This window comes from Triturus cristatus, chromosome 9 (genome assembly GCF_964204655.1).
Source record: "Triturus cristatus chromosome 9, aTriCri1.1, whole genome shotgun sequence".
In the NCBI taxonomy this organism is placed as follows: domain Eukaryota; kingdom Metazoa; phylum Chordata; class Amphibia; order Caudata; family Salamandridae; genus Triturus; species Triturus cristatus.
In genome coordinates, this window is record NC_140592.1 from 31,831,557 (window position 1) to 31,848,920 (window position 17,364).

A 17,364-nucleotide genomic window follows, 5' to 3' on the forward strand; every position below is an offset into this window, starting at 1 on the left:
ATTTGTAACTAGAGCCGTAGACATTGACTTGTGTCCCTTAGAAAATGCCTTGCATTTCAATTTACATGTTAAATGAGACAGTCAAAGCTTGATTCCTCGCAGGTGTAGAGGTGGCAGCCACAGGCTAGGAGAGATCTACCTGCACTCCTTCCTGTAGTGAGACACTGTGTGGCGAACCACCTTAGCTCCGCCCAGGCTCTGCACGTGAAGGGAAACAACATGTTTCGGTCTGATATCTCTTGAACGTAAAGGCACTTACCCAGTACATAGATCTTGTTCCCTCTCAGGTAGGTGGAGGCCCCATACCGCGGCGTTGGCATCGAGGGGAGAGGCTGCCAGTGGTCCTTGGTGGGCTCGTAGACTCTGACCAGGGCCTGTGGAGCGGTATCGGCACCCATCCCGCCGAGAGCAAAGACCTTGCCTTCTGTAAGAGGGGAGAGCAAAGAGACAGGGGGTTCAGACCCTTCCTCAACAGCATTACCAGCTACAGAACTTCAGCAGTAGTGTGACTTTACAGCAGTGCAACATTATAGTAGTGTAACATTGTAGAACAGAACATGGAGCACAGACTAAAAGAACATGTGAAGGAGTGGGGCTGTGTGGGTCACCGGAGGAAGAGAGAAGTTAGCAAGGAACTCCTGCCGCGAATAGTGGCTGGAGGACCCTCTGGTAGCAAGAAGGAGCTAGAGTGAGCAGGGGCCAGTGAAAGAGGTAACACTGTGAGCTCTCATACACCTGGCAAAGCACTCAAGCTTGTCAGTGTGGCTTCTCAGTGATGGCTATTACATGTCCAGTCTCTCTGCTATATAACTGCCCTTTAATCAGGAGAAATCCGTGTAAAAGATACGCAGAATTGCGCTGCAGGTGTGTCACTTCCTGTGACGTTCCGTGGCGCAGGAGCCTGCTCCATATTTACCAGGCAGAACTAAGCCTCTTTTTTTGGCTTAATACTGCCTCATAAATATCGTTCCTGTTAACAATGGGAGTTGCTGAGGGCGTTCCGAGCAATATCCCAGGCTTTTTGACACTGCCCCTGATTTATGAGAAATCGTCAATCTGAGGCAGCGCCAAAAACGTACGCCTACTCAGGGAGGCGTACGGGAGGCACAACGAGGAGAAATATCTTTATTACGCCTCATTTTCCCCTTTTCTATATGTGCTGCTGCAGCACACATAAAAAGAGGAAAATGACTCGTGTGATTGTTTTTGTGCAGGAAAGTTTTGCTTCCTGCACAAAAATAATCATCCCCGCAACATACACACCCTTGCACCATGATGCAAAGGTGCCTGCGTTGGCACACGGCAGCGCATTGTGCACCGTATCTGATAGATACGGCGCATTCCGGCCCTTTTCTTTTGCTGTAGGGCAGCGCGGCAGGAAGGCCTGCACCCTGCGGTGCTGCCCCACGGCAAAACTTCATAAATGAGGCCCTAAGAATTTACATTGATGTGGGGCTTCTTACAAAAGCACACTTTGTTGAATGAAGGGACAAAAGCAGCCTCCTTCTGCCAATCACACTTGATACATGATTTTTCTGGAAGGATTAGTGCTGTTCTTGACCAGAAGCATTATGGAGTCAAGGACGCCCTTCATTGCAAGGGTCACTTCAGGCAGTTGCTTGGTCTCTCTGGCTGTTCCACTCGGCAGGAACATGCTGGGTTTCGCCACCAGGAGAGTCTCCCCTCCTCTCTCCACAGGCAGGAAGGATCCCAGATTCTAAGCAGACCCTGAGCTTCTTCGGCAGAAAGTGCAGACTTCCGGTGAGGCGCCCTCATCTCTGGGACACTGTCTGACGGGCGCTTCTCCCAACACTCTGCAGATCACTTCCTTTGTCATGAAAAACGCGGAACTGGAACCCTGTGGAGTTGGTTGGTTCCCACTTTAATGCACATTTTCCTAACAGGGGATGTGAATCCACTGTCTAAGGTTTCAGAACAGTTTGGGGTTGGTTCTCATCCAAATGTCACTTCGTGGCTACATCCCTTGAGCAAGGTGATGGCTCTGACAGCAGATGGCAACGATGCTGGCTGCAGCCAGGAGTCCCGAACACAAGGACACAATGAAGTGTGAGATCCCTGCACGTGGCTCTCATAAGGCCTCCCGAAGCAGTGATCCGGGACATATAAAAGGACAGGCCCCGCCTGGTAACGTCCCTGCCTTCCTCACATGGAACAACGGAAGCTGCAGTCCCACCCCTCAACCCCACCATCCACCAAATGGCATAACTTAGGAAGCAGTCATCGGCAGGCCTTTACTAACAAAGTCCGCATTGAATTTCATTGAATTTCTAAGGAGAGCCCTGTCTCCGCCGTCTTTTATTTCAGTGCATAAGTCTCCCCCCTCTAGCCACAAGAACGCAGTCCATGAACGTCGGCTGCCTGGGAAGCTGTATCCGTCCTCATCCGTGTGCCAGGCTACACCAGGGCCATCCAAAATGACTGCAACTGGTCCCAGTATCCAGACTCCCACTATACTCTAAGTCCTGCTACCAAATATGTATTAAAAAACTCACTGCATATGCACACGCTCAGCATATGCACAGAAGGTCAGCTCAAGGATCTGGGGTTCATATCGCCACAGAACTTTACACAAGTGTGGTCAATAGACATAGACACAGAGAATACGTTCTGGTCACACTAATGATTCACAAAACCTCTGTACGCTGCCATCGAGTAGGGGTTCCTCCGCCTTGGCAGAGGAATATCGCCCCACTACTTTCTCTTTTATTTAATACCATTTTATGTTTCCTTTGCGGGCGGGCAGGTGGGCGTGGCTGTTCTTTTTATGGAGCAAGGCAGAGGAGAAGTGGCGTGCCCACTCCTAAGTGCACAGTGACTGTTTGGTCGACCTTCTCGGGCCGCCCAACCAGTCATAGTCATGCACACTGTCCCCTTCTCCATGCTTGGGAACACGCCCACCCCTCCAGCCCCTGGCTGAGCTCTGTGTCACGGCGCTCAGACCAATCACAGCGCTGCATTGCAGCATTGTTATTGTCTTTGGGGAGGGAGCCTGGCTGCCTGCTTCCTGTTCCTGTCCGAGTCGGAGGCAGGAGAGCAGGAGCAGGGAGAGACTGGTAAGTTTTCTTTTTACATTTTTTTATTATGACCCGGCCGCAGCGTGACCCTCTCCCCTGCGAGCCTTCCCCCTGCACCCGCCCACCCCACCCGCAAGCCAATGCCGGCCACAACTGCTGCCGTTGCCGCTTTGTGTGATTCATCCATGATCTCATACCTGCTACAGCGGCTCTCTTTGTGCGGCCCTCTAGGCTACAGAACAGATTCTTGACCTCGCATTACCAGGTTAAGGCCTAGTGGTCCGTGCACAGGTAGAAGAGCAAGGCTCCAGGGGCTATTGAAAAGGCACGATACCAGTTTCACAAGCAGTCGAGCACTTAGGGCAGGGTTAGATGCTCATTCACCATGCAGGGGATATTCCTGACCCTCAAAAAAACTACATTGATAGATGCAGTGATACAGCCCCATGTCAATGTCTGCAGCAGTTTATGTGGGCCTCCCGCAACTGCATGAAAACCCCAGGGGGCTCAAGGCTAATCTTCAGATTGAAGTGCTGCGACCACATCTGGAAGTGCTGCGACCACATGTGTCGAAGAGCTGCAGCCACATGTCTGGAAGTGTTGCGACCACATGTCTGGAACACCTGCGACCACACATGTGGAAGAGCTGCAACCACATGTCTGGAAATGCTGTGACCACATCTGGAAGAGCTGCGACCACGTGTGGAAGAGCTGTAACCACATGTCTGGAAGTGCTGCGACCACATGTCTGGAAGTGCTCCAACTGAATGTCTGGAAGTGCTGCGACCATATGTTTGGAAGAGCTGCGATCACATGTCTGGAAGTGCCCCGACCACATGTCTAGAAGTGCTGCGACCATATGTCTGGAAGCCCTGCGGCCACATGTCTGGAAGTGCTGCGACCACATGTCTGGAAGTGCTCTGACCACATGTCTAGAAGTGCTGCGACCATATGTCTGGAAGAGCGGTGACCACATCTGGAAGAGCTGCAACCACATGTGTAGAAGAGCTGCAACCACATGTCTGGAAGTGTTGCGACCACATGTCTGGAAGTGCTCTGACCACATGTCTGGAAGTGCTGCGACCATATGTCTGGAAGAGCTGCGACCACATCTGGAAGAGCTGCAACCACATGTGTAGAAGAGCTCCAACCACATATCTGGAAGTGTTGCGACCACATGTCTGGAAGTGCTCTGACCACATGTCTGGAAGTGCTGCGACCATATGTCTGGAAGAGCTGCGACCACATCTGGAAGAGCTGCAACCACATGTGTAGAAGAGCTGCAACCACATATTTCTGGAAGTGCTCCTACCACATGTCTGGAAATGCTGCGACCATATGTCTGGAAGAGCTGCAACCACATGTCTGGAAGTGCTGCGACCATATGTCTGGAAGTGCTCCGACCACATGTCTGGAAGTCCTGCAACCACATGTCTGGAAGCCCTGCGACCACATGTCTGGAAGTGCTGCGACCACATGTCTGGAAGTGCTGCAACCACATGTCTGGAAGTGCTGCGACCACATGTCTGGAAGTGCTGCGACCATATGTCTGGAAGAGCTGCAACCACATGTCTGGAAAGGCTACGACCACATGTCTGGAAGTGTTACGACCACATGTCTGGAAGTGCTGCGACCACATGTCTGGAAGTGCTGCGACCACATGTCTGGAAGTGATGTGACCATATGTCTGGAAGTGCTGCGACTACATGTCTGGAAAGGCTGCGACCACATGTCTGGAAGTGCTGCGACCACATGTCTGAAGAAATAATGTTTCTTGATCTCACTCAGTATGAAGGATTGAACCCATCTGAAAGTGCAGTACATGACCCACCACGCACAAGGCAGGCCCTAGAATATGCTGCCATATTCCATGGTTGTCCCGGTCTCAGCTTGCCTTCACGAGTAGTGGTGTAGCAAGAGTGTCATGGCATAATTAGTGTGTATATAGCCCCTCAGATCCATGGGCACTGGTGCCACTGCACCTGCTGCACTAATGATCACTGTGCACCTGTTCATGAGGCATGATTCACAAGAGATGTGAAGAAGTAGAAGGAACCTAGACCCAAGGACACTTCGGTGTAGGGAGGAAGTGGGCGACATGCTGGGGGTCACCAACCCTCCTGAGTAAGAGGGGGTATGCATACCCTCAGCTCTCCAGGGCCGGGCCCTACCACAGGTCCAGCCCTCAGCTAGGTAACCTCTAGTGTCTCTGCATGTGACTCAAAGCACAGCACAGCTTTAGATGGACTCTCACGTGGACGCATGAATGCTGTGTCTTCTCACTGCTGACTTCCTGCAGTGCCCTGGGCTGGGGTAGGACACTTCGGGGCACCGTCGGTTGGGTGGTTTCACGGAGTCAAATCCCTTCCCCATGAATCCCCTCCCTCCCCCCACTCTTGGTGAAGCACAGTAAGATATACCAAGGTATCTCCCTATTATGAGAGTCTGTGTGGGAGCTCCTATGACCAGAGCTAGTGTGAGTGTGGGAGCCCCTATGACCAGAGCTAGTGTCAGTGTGGGAGCCCCTATGACCAGAGCTAGTGTCAGTGTGGGAGCCCCTATGACCAGAGCTAGTGTCAGTGTGGGAGCCCCTATGACCAGAGCTAGTGTGAGTGTTGGAGCCCCTGTGACCAGAGCTAGTGTGAGTGTTGGAGCCCCTGTGACCAGAGCTAGTGTGAGTGTGGGAGCCCCTATGACCAGAGCTAGTGTCAGTGTGGGAGCCCCTATGACCAGAGCTAGTGTCAGTGTGGGAGCCCCCTGACCAGAGCTAGTGTGAGTGTGGGAGCCCCTGTGACCAGAGCTAGTGTGAGTGTGGGAGCCCCTATGACCAGAGCTAGTGTGAGTGTGGGAGCCCCAGTGACCAGAGCTAGTGTCAGTGTGGGAGCCCCTGTGACCAGAGCTAGTGTGAGTGTGGGAGCCCCTATGGCCAGAGCTAGTGTGAGTGTGGGAGCCCCTGTGACCAGAGCTAGTGTCATTGTGGGAGCCCCTATGACCAGAGCTAGTGTCAGTGTGGGAGCCACTATGACCAGAGCTAGTGTCAGTGTGGGAGCCCCCATGACCAGAGCTAGTGTGAGTGTGGGAGCCCCTGTGACCAGAGCTAGTGTCAGTGTGGGAGCCCCTATGACCAGAGCTAGTGTCAGTGTGGGAGCCCCTATGACCAGAGCTAGTGGCAGTGTGGGAGCCCCAGTGACCAGAGCTAGTGTCAGTGTGGGAGCCCCAGTGACCAGAGCTAGTGTCAGTGTGGGAGCCCCTGTGACTAGAGCTAGTGTGAGTGTGGGAGCCCCTATGACCAGAGCTAGTGTCAGTGTGGGAGCCCCTGTGACCAGAGCTAGTGTCAGTGTGGGAGCCCCTATGACCAGAGCTAGTGTGAGTGTGGGAGCCCCTATGACCAGAGCTAGTGTGAGTGTGGGAGCCCCAGTGACCAAAGCTAGTGTCAGTGTGGGAGCCCCTATGACCAGAGCTAGTGTGAGTGTGGGAGCCCCTATGACCAGAGCTAGTGTGAGTGTGGGAGCCCCTAGGATCAGAGCTAGTGTGAGTCCCTATGACCAGAGCTAGTGTGAGTGTGGGAGCCCCTAGGATCAGAGCTAGTGTGAGTCCCTGTGACCAGAGCTAGTGTCAGTGTGGGAGCCCCTATGACCAGAGCTAGTGTCAGTGTGGGAGCCCCTATGACCAGAGCTAGTGTCAGTGTGGGAGCCCCAGTGACCAGAGCTAGTGTGAGTGTGGGAGCCCCTAGGATCAGAGCTAGTGTGAGTCCCTGTGACCAGAGCTAGTGTGAGTGTGGGAGCCCCTATGACCAGAGCTAGTGTCAGTGTGGGAGCCCCTATGACCAGAGCTAGTGTCAGTGTGGGAGCCCCTATGGCCAGAGCTAGTGTGAGTGTGGGAGCCCCTATGACCAGAGCTTGTGTGAGTCCCTATGACCAGAGCTAGTGTGAGTGTGGGAGCCCCTAGGATCAGAGCTAGTGTGAGTCCCTGTGACCAGAGCTAGTGTGAGTGTGGGAGCCCCTATGACCAGAGCTAGTGTCAGTGTGGGAGCCCCTATGACCAGAACTAGTGTCAGTGTGGGAGCCCCTATGACCAGAGCTAGTGTCAGTGTGGGAGCCCCAGTGACCAGAGCTAGTGTGAGTGTGGGAGCCCCTAGGATCAGAGCTAGTGTGAGTCCCTATGACCAGAGCTAGTGTCAGTGTGGGAGCCCCTATGACCAGAGCTAGTGTCAGTGTGGGAGCCCCTATGACCAGAGCTAGTGTCAGTGTGGGAGCCCCTATGACCAGAGCTAGTGTGAGTGTGGGAGCCCCTATGACCAGAGCTAGTGTCAGTGTGGGAGCCCCTATGACCAGAGCTAGTGTGAGTGTGGGAGCCCCTATGACCAGAGCTTGTGTGAGTCCCTATGACCAGAGATAGTGTGAGTGTGGGAGCCCCTAGGATCAGAGCTAGTGTGAGTCCCTGTGACCAGAGCTAGTGTGTGTGTGGGAGCCCCTATGACCAGAGCTAGTGTCAGTGTGGGAGCCCCTATGACCAGAGCTAGTGTCAGTGTGGGAGCCCCTATGACCAGAGCTAGTGTCAGTGTGGGAGCCCCAGTGACCAGAGCTAGTGTGAGTGTGGGAGCCCCTAGGATCAGAGCTAGTGTGAGTCCCTATGACCAGAGCTAGTGTCAGTGTGGGAGCCCCTATGACCAGAGCTAGTGTCAGTGTGGGAGCCCCTATGACCAGAGCTAGTGTCAGTGTGGGAGCCCCTATGACCAGAGCTAGTGTCAGTGTGGGAGCCCCTGTGACCAGAGCTAGTGTGAGTGTGGGAGCCCCTATGACCAGAGCTAGTGTCAGTGTGGGAGCCCCTATGACCAGAGCTAATGTCAGTGTGGGAGCCCCTATGACCAGAGCTAGTGTGAGTGTGGGAGCCCCAGTGACCAGAGCTAGTGTGAGTGTGGGAGCCCCTATGACCAGAGCTAGTGTGAGTGTGTTCTATATGTTGCCCTGGCCATATATACCAGATTGATGTGACAGAGCGCACAGCTGGAAGTGCTGCATCGAGGCACTATTAGCTGCCAATAAACCTTCAGAGGATGGCGCACAGCCTGTTGACCAGGAGGATTTCTGGCAGTGTGTGGGGTGCATAATATGGGGGCCCTGAACCCCAGTAATTGGGTGGACACCCTTAGTAATACACGGTGACCCTATCTGAGACCCTTTACGAACACTGGATCAGGATGCGAGCCTGCAGGTCAGCGCTATGCCTGAATGCCCCTGGGGGTGGGATGTGTGGGGGGGTGGGGGTGTACGACAGATAGTGAAAATATTAACTGTAAGTTATTGACCCCCGCCGATCCCCTCCCCCAGAATGACGAGGCTGTCCCTTCCACTTCCCAGGATGCTGGTAAAGGTCCCCAGTGGCCGAGGCACCGCTCACGTGCAGGTGATTAGATGGTGCACTCCTGGCCACACACTCTGAGAGCTGCACAATGAGGCATGGAGGTGCGAGCAGGGGAGGGGGCCAGGTGAAGCCCTTGCACAAAGCTGAGGGAGGAAGGACAGGGAAGAGTCTTCAGATTGAGACACTCACTCACTCCTAATGGGAAGTCCTGCTGCTGACAGGTGTTGGTAATTGACAACTCTGACCTGGCAGAGCTCTGAAGGCAGACATCTGCGATGGCTGACACCATCACACCGGGAGCCTGCTCCGTGGAACCTGCGCGCGTTACCTGGAACAGGTCCTAATGACCTCCCTGACAGGTAGGGCTTCTAATGAGCTCGTCTAACTTGAGCAGTAAATCACCACCGCGGTCCTTGGCCTCATTAATGCTAATGCTGCTCAGATGTCACAGCGAGGACCCACGGTAGTGTGCACGCAGCGTGGTGGACACGCTTCATATCCAGTGCGCTTCGCCTTCCCGCCAGGCAAGATGGCCGCCGCCATCGCTGCCAGGAAGAAGAGAGCTGTCTGTCAGGACTAGCTATCAGCAGTGTCCTCACTCAGATGTCACAGCGAGGACCCACTGTAGGAAGTGTGCACGCAGCGTGGTGGGCACGCTTCATATCCAGTGCGCTTCGTCCTTCCTGCCAGGCCAGGAAGGATGGCCGCCGCCACCGCTGCCAGGAAGAAGTGAGCTGTCTGTCAGGCCTAGCTATCAGCAGTGTCCTCACTCAGATGTCACAGCGAGGAACCACAGTAGGAAGTGTGCACAGAGCGTGGTGGACACACTTCATATCCAATGCGCTTCGTCCTTCCTGCCAGGCCAGGCAAGATGGCCGCCACCACCGCTGCCAGGATGAAGTGAGTTGTCTGTCATGCCTGGTTATCAGCAGTGTCCCTGCTCAGATGTCACAGCGAGGACCCACAGTAGGAAGTGTGCACGCAGAGCTGTGGACACGCTTCATATTCAGTGCGCTTTGCCTCCCACCAGGCCAGGCAAGATGGGCGCTGCCACCACTGCCAGGATGAAGTGAGCTGTCTGTCAGACCTGGTTATCAGCAGTGTCCCCGCTCAGATGTCACAGCAAGGACCCACGGTAGGAAGTGTGCATGCAGAGCGGTGGACACGCTTCATATCCAGTGCGCTTCGCCTCCCTCCAGGCCAGGCAAGATGGCTGCCACCACCGCTGCCAGGATGAAGTGAGCTGTCTGTCATGCCTGGTTATCAGCAGTGACCCCGCTCAGATGTCACAGCGAGGACCCACAGTAGGAAGTGTGCACGCAGAGCTGTGGACACGCTTCATATCCAGTGCGCTTTGCCTCCCACCAGGCCAGGCAAGATGGCCGCCGCCACCACTGCCAGGATGAAGTGAGCTGTTATCAGCAGTGTCCCCGCTCAGATGTCACAGCGAGGACCCACAGTAGGAAGTGTGAATGCAGAGCGGTGGACACGCTTCATATCTAGTGCGCTTCACCTCCCTCTAGGCCAGGCAAGATGGCGGCCGCCACCACTGCCAGGATGAAGTGAGCTGTCTGTCAGACCTGGTTATCAGCAGTGACCCCGCTCAGATGTCACAGCGAGGACCCACAGTAGGAAGTGTGCATGCAGAGCAGTGAACACGCTTCATATCCAGTGCGCTTCACCTCCCTCCAGGCCAGGCAAGATGGCGGCCGCCACCACTGCCAGGATGAAGTGAGCTGTCAAACCTGGTTATCAGCAGTGTCCCCGCTCAGCCCCGCTATCTGCATTCCCTCTTGACAAGGTTGAGGGGTCAAAGAGGGATTTTTAATCTTTTATTAGTCACCTGACTATGGCAGTCAAATGCTTTTTCCTACTGGAATGTAGGGGTGTGCAGCTGAAAGGGTTTCACGTGTAACTAGACAAGACCCTAAGACATAATGCAAATGCAGGAAAGTCTGTCCGGTGGTCACCCCCCAAGGTCCAAACGGATTGGAAAGTAAATATCAACAAAGGGACAATGCCTGCGTATTATACATCAATTCTTTGAATAAATTCTCCAAATAACAAAGTCAATGCGTAGAAGTTCATCATTTTTTTAAGTAATCAAGATAGCGTAGGAAATGAACAGTTGACACTTGGTGTTTCTTATCATGCGCATTGGAACCATCTTACTATACAGTTTGAGGACCATTAATATGGTTGATGTCTCTTGCACAACCACTTTTCAGCTTGCCTCCAATTCTGCCCATCCATACTTCCCGGGTACACGGCCCTTTGGTCACAGCATCACATGGGCATTTGAGGCCTGGGACTATGAGGTATATTCGAGAGTAACCCACACTGAAGGTTGCCGTTTTACAAAATAAGAGAAGGAATACCCGGAGTTTGAAGAATATCAAGAATGGGGGGACCTTGGGTAACCATAAGGTGAATTTTCACCATCAAGAAGGCCACGCATTCCCAGTTGGAACTATGACACTTGGTTCATAACAGGTAGGATACCTCTGATACAGATGTTTTTCTCCAGTTGGCTGCCTGAATCCAACAAAAGCCCTTCCTGGGCTTTTTTGCCATTTCACATTTTCTCCACCCACTTCAGACTAACACTTAGGATATACCACACATCATTTCCATGTAATAAGCTTAATAAAGCACTCATTCATCAAAATGCACGATATGAAACTCACAACATGCACCAGCACCATCCACACAAGTTTCACCGCCACAATGCTCACTTTACAGTGACATTGCACACATTTACAAAATGATTTTACCTCCTTTTAGAATTCTTGAACTTCGATGTTATTTTCTTCACTCTGTTTGAGTTCTTCTACTATTTAGATTTGTCTCTATATATTCACACCTTTGTAAGGTACTGCCACCACCATTCAAAATGTTTTTGATGCTTTTGCCAATAATCCTACTTCCAAGGACGCCCATAGTGACATCATCTCTGCCATGGTGGCCACTATCACAACTCTCTACGTCCACACTTCCTTTCATGAAAGGAACCACATCAATGTTCTCTTGTCAATGCACCTCCATATCTTTTGAAATGTATCTCCATACTTAGCCACCCAACTCAAACTTCTCATGTGACCACCCTCTCATCTTAATTTTTTCAGGCTGCCTCAACCTTGAGAGGATCTGACCAGACCAATTGTCCCATAAAAACTTTGCATATGTCAACAACTCTTCTTCTTTAAAAGCAACCCATTTGGCTGAGCTCTTGGTCATGCAGGGTAAGAAAATAAATAGTCTCTGCTGCCTTCCTTCAAGTAATTACTGATCACACTGCTAACTGATGCAGTTCTTTCACTGCCAAGTTCAAACATTCCACCAAACAATTTGCTTGTGGGTGGTACAAAGCAACCCTGCAGTGTCTGAGTCCTTTTTTGTCCAAAAATGTCTAGGGTTTCTCTGAAATAGTAGGTAGATTAACATCTGAAAGCACCAACCCTTCAACTGCAAAAATATCCTTTATAAAAGCAATTACATTAGATGTGGTGATGCTACCCATAACATGCTCCTCTGAGCCTGTAGAAAAAAAACCTAACAAAACAATTGTGAGCCGCTGATCTGCTAGAAGGAATTCAGATTTTTTTAGGCTAGGAACGACACGCAACATGCCCAGGAGTAAGAAGAGCTTTGTTGAGGTCTTCTCTCTATTGTATGTCACTTGGTCTGTAAGTATGAACACTCCTGTTTGTACTGTGAGCAATTGTGGTTGATGGTGGAGAGAATGATGGTCAGAATGTCCAGAAGAGAGCACTGGCATCTGCTGGTGCTGTTGAGGGATGTGAGTGTGGGATGTGGGTGGTAGTAGGCGCTCACATGGTGTGATCACATTGTGGGTGGTAGATTTGTTTTCAGAGAAATAGTGCATAGTCGGTGATCTTTTATATAGCTTGCCAAAGATTGGACTTGAGATTGTATTTACCGCTCACCACCAAAGAGAGGCTACAGTCCAAATCGGGGAGGTGGGGTGTGTCTTCTTTGACCTCTTCACTAGTCCCGATGTCCCCAAATACAGATATGTGCCTCATGTTCTCGGCACCAGTAAAAGGTGAGAAGTTTCACTTCTCATGAGCGCAAGCCCTCGGTCTCCCGCCATATTTGCTGGGGATCCATGTGTCAATCACAACAGATGTATGTACTGGCAAAACATCTCCAACCAACCGGTGCAAGCACGAGGAGACTACGTCTTGTGGCAAATATCTTACCGAAGGAAAACGTAATCCCTATCAGAGTGTTCATTTGTATCGTGAAAATAAAAAACAAGCCTTGTGCACTAACACACACTAGTATGTGACAGCACCCACACAGAGTAGTGGAGAAATGTAGTTGCTACATCGCTATGTTTTATGTATCCAGACTTATCAATAACGTGCAGGAAGGTGTAAGTGTATGAAGCAACCACTTTTCTTTTTAGGTTATGTTAGATATACCTACCTGCCTGCCTACCCACATACCTACCTACCCTCCTGCCAAACTCCCTATCTACCTACCTGCCTACCAACCTACCCAGTTCATGTTGTAATGCAAAGTAGTGAACCACGGCCTATTTGCATCAGTTCTTCTTGAGGAAACATCTCCCACAGAACTCAGGCTTTAATGCATTCATTTGATTTCTGCTGCAGATTTTTTAAACTCAAAAAGCGAATGAGCGGCATTTTTTAGGGGAATGGAGCGCTCCAGCATAGAATGGTTTGCCCTGCGCTGGGAGCAGTCTCTTCATCCCTGCAGAATGGTGAGTGCAAAATATTATGAAATGGAAATAGGAGAAGGTCAACAGGTGATATTCCATGAGGGTAGGATTATCTAGGTAACTGTACATAAGTGGTGGCAAAGACACAGCGTCATTCCACTGGAGTCGCACGTGGGAAGAACACACTTTTAACACTTGCTTTCCTCGCATCTTTGCGATATCTAACGGTGGTAACTAAATCAGAGTGCAGTCTTTCCATTACAAATTGACTTTGAGGATGCAAAGCTGTTTCTGGGCCTCTTTTATCGTCTTCTGGGCTGACTTTACTGTTGATTTCCCTGGTATTCGAACAAACACTGCCTGCAGCAAGTTCAAACCCATGCAGTCTTCCATACATTGCAAAACACTTACACAGCGAGCCTTTACAAGGTCAAAGCTGCCCCCATTTCCAAATATGGAATTCACTAATGGGGCCACTTTTATTTCGTGCCCGGGCCGATTTTCTGTTCCGGGTCTTACCTTGGTGAACTAAGAGCCAAGTCAGTTGTAATGTGAACCCTATTTGTGGCCTAGACTCTTCTTATGCATGGAGCAACATTATAGTCTATTAAACCAAAGACGAGGTGTTTGTACAGAACACATCACAATTTTGCATGTTTGACAGTACTCTAATATGAGATAATCAAGAAAAAGGAGGTTCAGTGGCACAAAGAGGCATATTTACAATGCCCCTGCAGCACTTTTACGCCGCCGGAGTGTCACTTTTGTGATGCTACGGAGGCGCAGTGTGCCGGCCCATATTTACAAGACCACGCAAAACCTCCCTGTGTGGCTTTTTCAAGGCCTTGTACATATGAAGTAAGGCCATGCCTTACTCTGCGTGGAAGGGGCATTCCATGGGTGTTGCTGTGGCTGTTCGCAAGCAACACCCAGGGTTTTTGACACTGCACCAGATTTACAACATAGCATAAATCTGGGGCAGCGCCAAAACGAATGCCTTCCCAAAGCAGGCATTATGAGGCAAAATGTTTACATTCTCCTCATTTTTAGGTCTTGCCTTGCCTAGGCAGGGCATGTGCTGTCTCTTCGAGGCATGTTGTATTGAGGATATGGGCATGAGGCTCCGCCCACTTTTCGCCCATCTTTTTAATTTCCTCATGTCACTGTCCTTTGTAAATGGTGGCTTTTCATTGGTCAATAGGCTTTGTAGACCCTCCTTAGTACCACCTTTTCCCTTCTTGTTACCTCCATGAGGACACTCCCTGTTACATGTTTTGTTACAGCATCGGAGCACTGTTTTCTTACTGAAGGCAGGCGCGGTGCGTCCATAGGGGCGTGGGGGCGTAGCCCCCCCGCCCGCGCCCGCAGCTCCCTCCTAGCTCCCTCTGTGAATGGCAGTCAGCATGACGTCGGACCGTGGGCGGCCTGGCGTCATGTTGACTGACATCATTGTCAGAGGCATTTGGGAAAGTCAGCACAAGTGCGCATGAGTGGGCATGGAGCTTAATTTTTACTCCGTGCCCAGTCATGCGTACTTGTATTTTTGCTGTCTTGCGCATGCCCATTAGGAGCCCCTCGGTCTCCTAATGGGCAGGCGGCGGGCGAGGAGTAGGCGGTGCCGTCAGCCAATCCTGGCGCTGCTGCAGCGCCAGGATTGGCTGAGGGCCGGGTTGCAGTCACTTGCGTCACGTCACGTGGACGTGGTGTTTTGGACCGTTTGAAGGGGCAGAGAGAGGCGCCAAACGCGGACCAGGAGAAGAGGCGGTCAGGTAAGTGTTTTTTAATTTTTAATAATACATGAAGTGCAGCTTTTACTCTTTTTTCTGCTCGAATCCTTTTTCAATATTAGTGAATATTTTTCTCTGACCATGAGATGCCGGGTGGCCTCTGGGTATAGTTTATTTTCTTGAAAATGTTTGTTCAGTGCCCTACGGGTCTTACTAATCAGCGAGAATGCCGGAAAGCATCTTGGGGTGAAATGAATTTTTTGCTAATCAGTTTTGTTAAGTAATGATGCCATCTTCATTGGGCGCCGTGAGTGACAGAGTCAATCCCGTGCCCTTTGTACCTGCTTGTCAGGAAGCTGCACCCAGCCACGCGGGGCTGGAAGGGAGCGCTCCCAGGCATTGTTCCCTGACATAAGGAGTGAGGGAAAGTATTTACATTATTACTAGCGGAGTTTAGCGGGTCAGACGCAAATAAACTGTGGAGGGTTACATTGAGAGTATAATTTTGAAGACAAGGGGGCTGCTCAGGAGAGGTCGCTATTGCAGCAGGCAGCAACAGAGAACGCTGCTATGGCAGTTTGTCGGGTACAGTGTTATTGTACTGTGTTCTGCTTGCTGCCTATGAGTTGTCTGGTGATGTGCTTTTACAGTGTATTGCAGGGTGCTGTGTGGTTTATTTCATGATTCTTCGATTCCTATGTATGGCAGGGTGCTCTACTTGTGGGTTATTTTATGATGCATCTGGAGTTTATCATTCTTGTGCTTGCTGTCTGTTTGTTCTTTTATGATGTACCTGTACATTGTCATAGCAGAGAGCTCTGTTTACTGGCTTTCTTATGATTTGTCTATGATGTACCTGTGCACTGTGCATTGCTAGCGTGTAAGTTCTTTTGTAATACAGTTATTTACTTTAGTTGGAGGGTCCTCTGGTCGCGCGTTATTTTATGACGCATGGGGGCGGCTGGTGACATTTGTAAATGGCGGGATATGTACTTAGCTGGGATCAGAGTTGGGAAGGTCTAATTTTGATTGCAAGTGTTTTGAAGAAAATCCATGGAGGGGAAGGGGTGTTTTGGTCCTAGTTTGAGAGTGCGTTTTGACGCGACTTTGTTACGGGGCACTTTTACGCCCCGCCATTTTCAAATGTCACCAGCCGCCCCTGACTGAAGGGGGTGGAAACACACTGCTTCACCTCCCAGCACAGCTCACCCCTTAGCATGATGGTAAATGCAGTTCAATTTAAATTCTTACTTGAATTTTTGCTGGAGTGTTTCACCAAAATTGGTGCAGGTTAGTGCTGTGAATCTCTAGACACATGTGTTTCTGGATATTATCCGTCATTAGTAGATATAAAAACGAATTTCATCAGGGGTTGCTGAGAAAGCTGCCACAATCCTCCCAGGTCTCTCTCTGGTGCACAGGTGCATCTCCAAAAGCTTGCCAGCTCCCCCAGATGTTTTTTCTTTGCTCTCTAATACTGCTGCTCTTTGCTGATGAAGGGCTCAACCCAGAAACACTTGTTCAGAGGTATACAGCAATGTCTGCACCAACTATGGTGAAAAGCTCCAGCTAATTCTGAAGGAAGCATGTACTGGGTACTGCATTTACCAGGATGCAAAGGGCTGAACTCTGCTGGGATGTGAGGCAGTGTGCTCCCAACCCCCATTCCCACTATTTTCATAAATGGCTTTCTCCTGCCTGCTGTTGCAGGCAGGACACGCTCTCCCACAATGCTTTTTTGATTTAACCAGCACGGCACACCTCAGCTGGAATAATGGCGGCCGCGCATTTCTTTTGTTAGTAACAATCGCAGAACACAGCTGCAAGTCTTTTTTTCTGTTTATTTACTTTTGTTACAATGGCGGCGCCCACGCTTTAGATTTAAACATCTTAAGCTAAAGCCTGAGTGCCACGATTGCTTCAAAAGTAAAGAAATAGAAAAGATGTGTCTTCACACCTTTTTTACAAACTTCTTTACTTTTGAAGCAATAGCGGCACCCACGCTTTAGCTTAAGATGTGTAAAGCTAAAGCGTGAGTACCGCGATCCATTTGCAGTGCAATAGCTCTTGCATTACTGAAAGTTTGACCTATTGGTGTTGCATTATTATTAGCGGCGCCAGTCGCTCAAACTTTGGTAATGCGAGACCTATTGCCTTGCAAATGCTTTTTTCGTCTTTCCACATGTGCGGCATTCTGCGACACACATAGAACGAGGAAAATGCCTCCTTTTATTGTTTTTGTGCAGGAAGGTGTCCCTTCCTGCACAATAACAATCATGCTAACAACACAGGGACCCTTGCAACATGGTGCAAGGGTGCCTGCATAGGCACTCGGCTACAGTTGGTGCGCCAGCGCTGGCAGACAGGCTAGGATTGCGCTGTATCTTGTAGATACAGTGCATTTCTGCCCTTTTCTTTTGACATACGGCAGCGCAGCTAGTAGGCTTGCGGCGCTGCCCTACGCCAAAATATTGTATATATGCTTCAAAAGTTTTGCCTATAATCACACAATTTGCAAGCAGGCAGTGGC

The 17,364-nt window shown here is 50.6% G+C and overlaps 1 protein-coding gene across 3 annotated transcripts in view; it reads right to left on the minus strand.

Annotated features, from left to right (window-relative positions):
- The window catches only part of KLHDC8B (kelch domain containing 8B), a 1,076,716-nt gene that overhangs the window by 551,064 nt on the left and 508,288 nt on the right, over positions 1–17,364 (minus strand). For all 3 annotated transcript variants that reach the window (XM_085624303.1, XM_085624301.1, XM_085624300.1), the window contains one exon: positions 260–424. In XM_085624303.1, the coding sequence (XP_085480429.1) occupies positions 260–424 (165 nt within the window). The remainder of the gene's footprint in view (positions 1–259; positions 425–17,364) is intronic.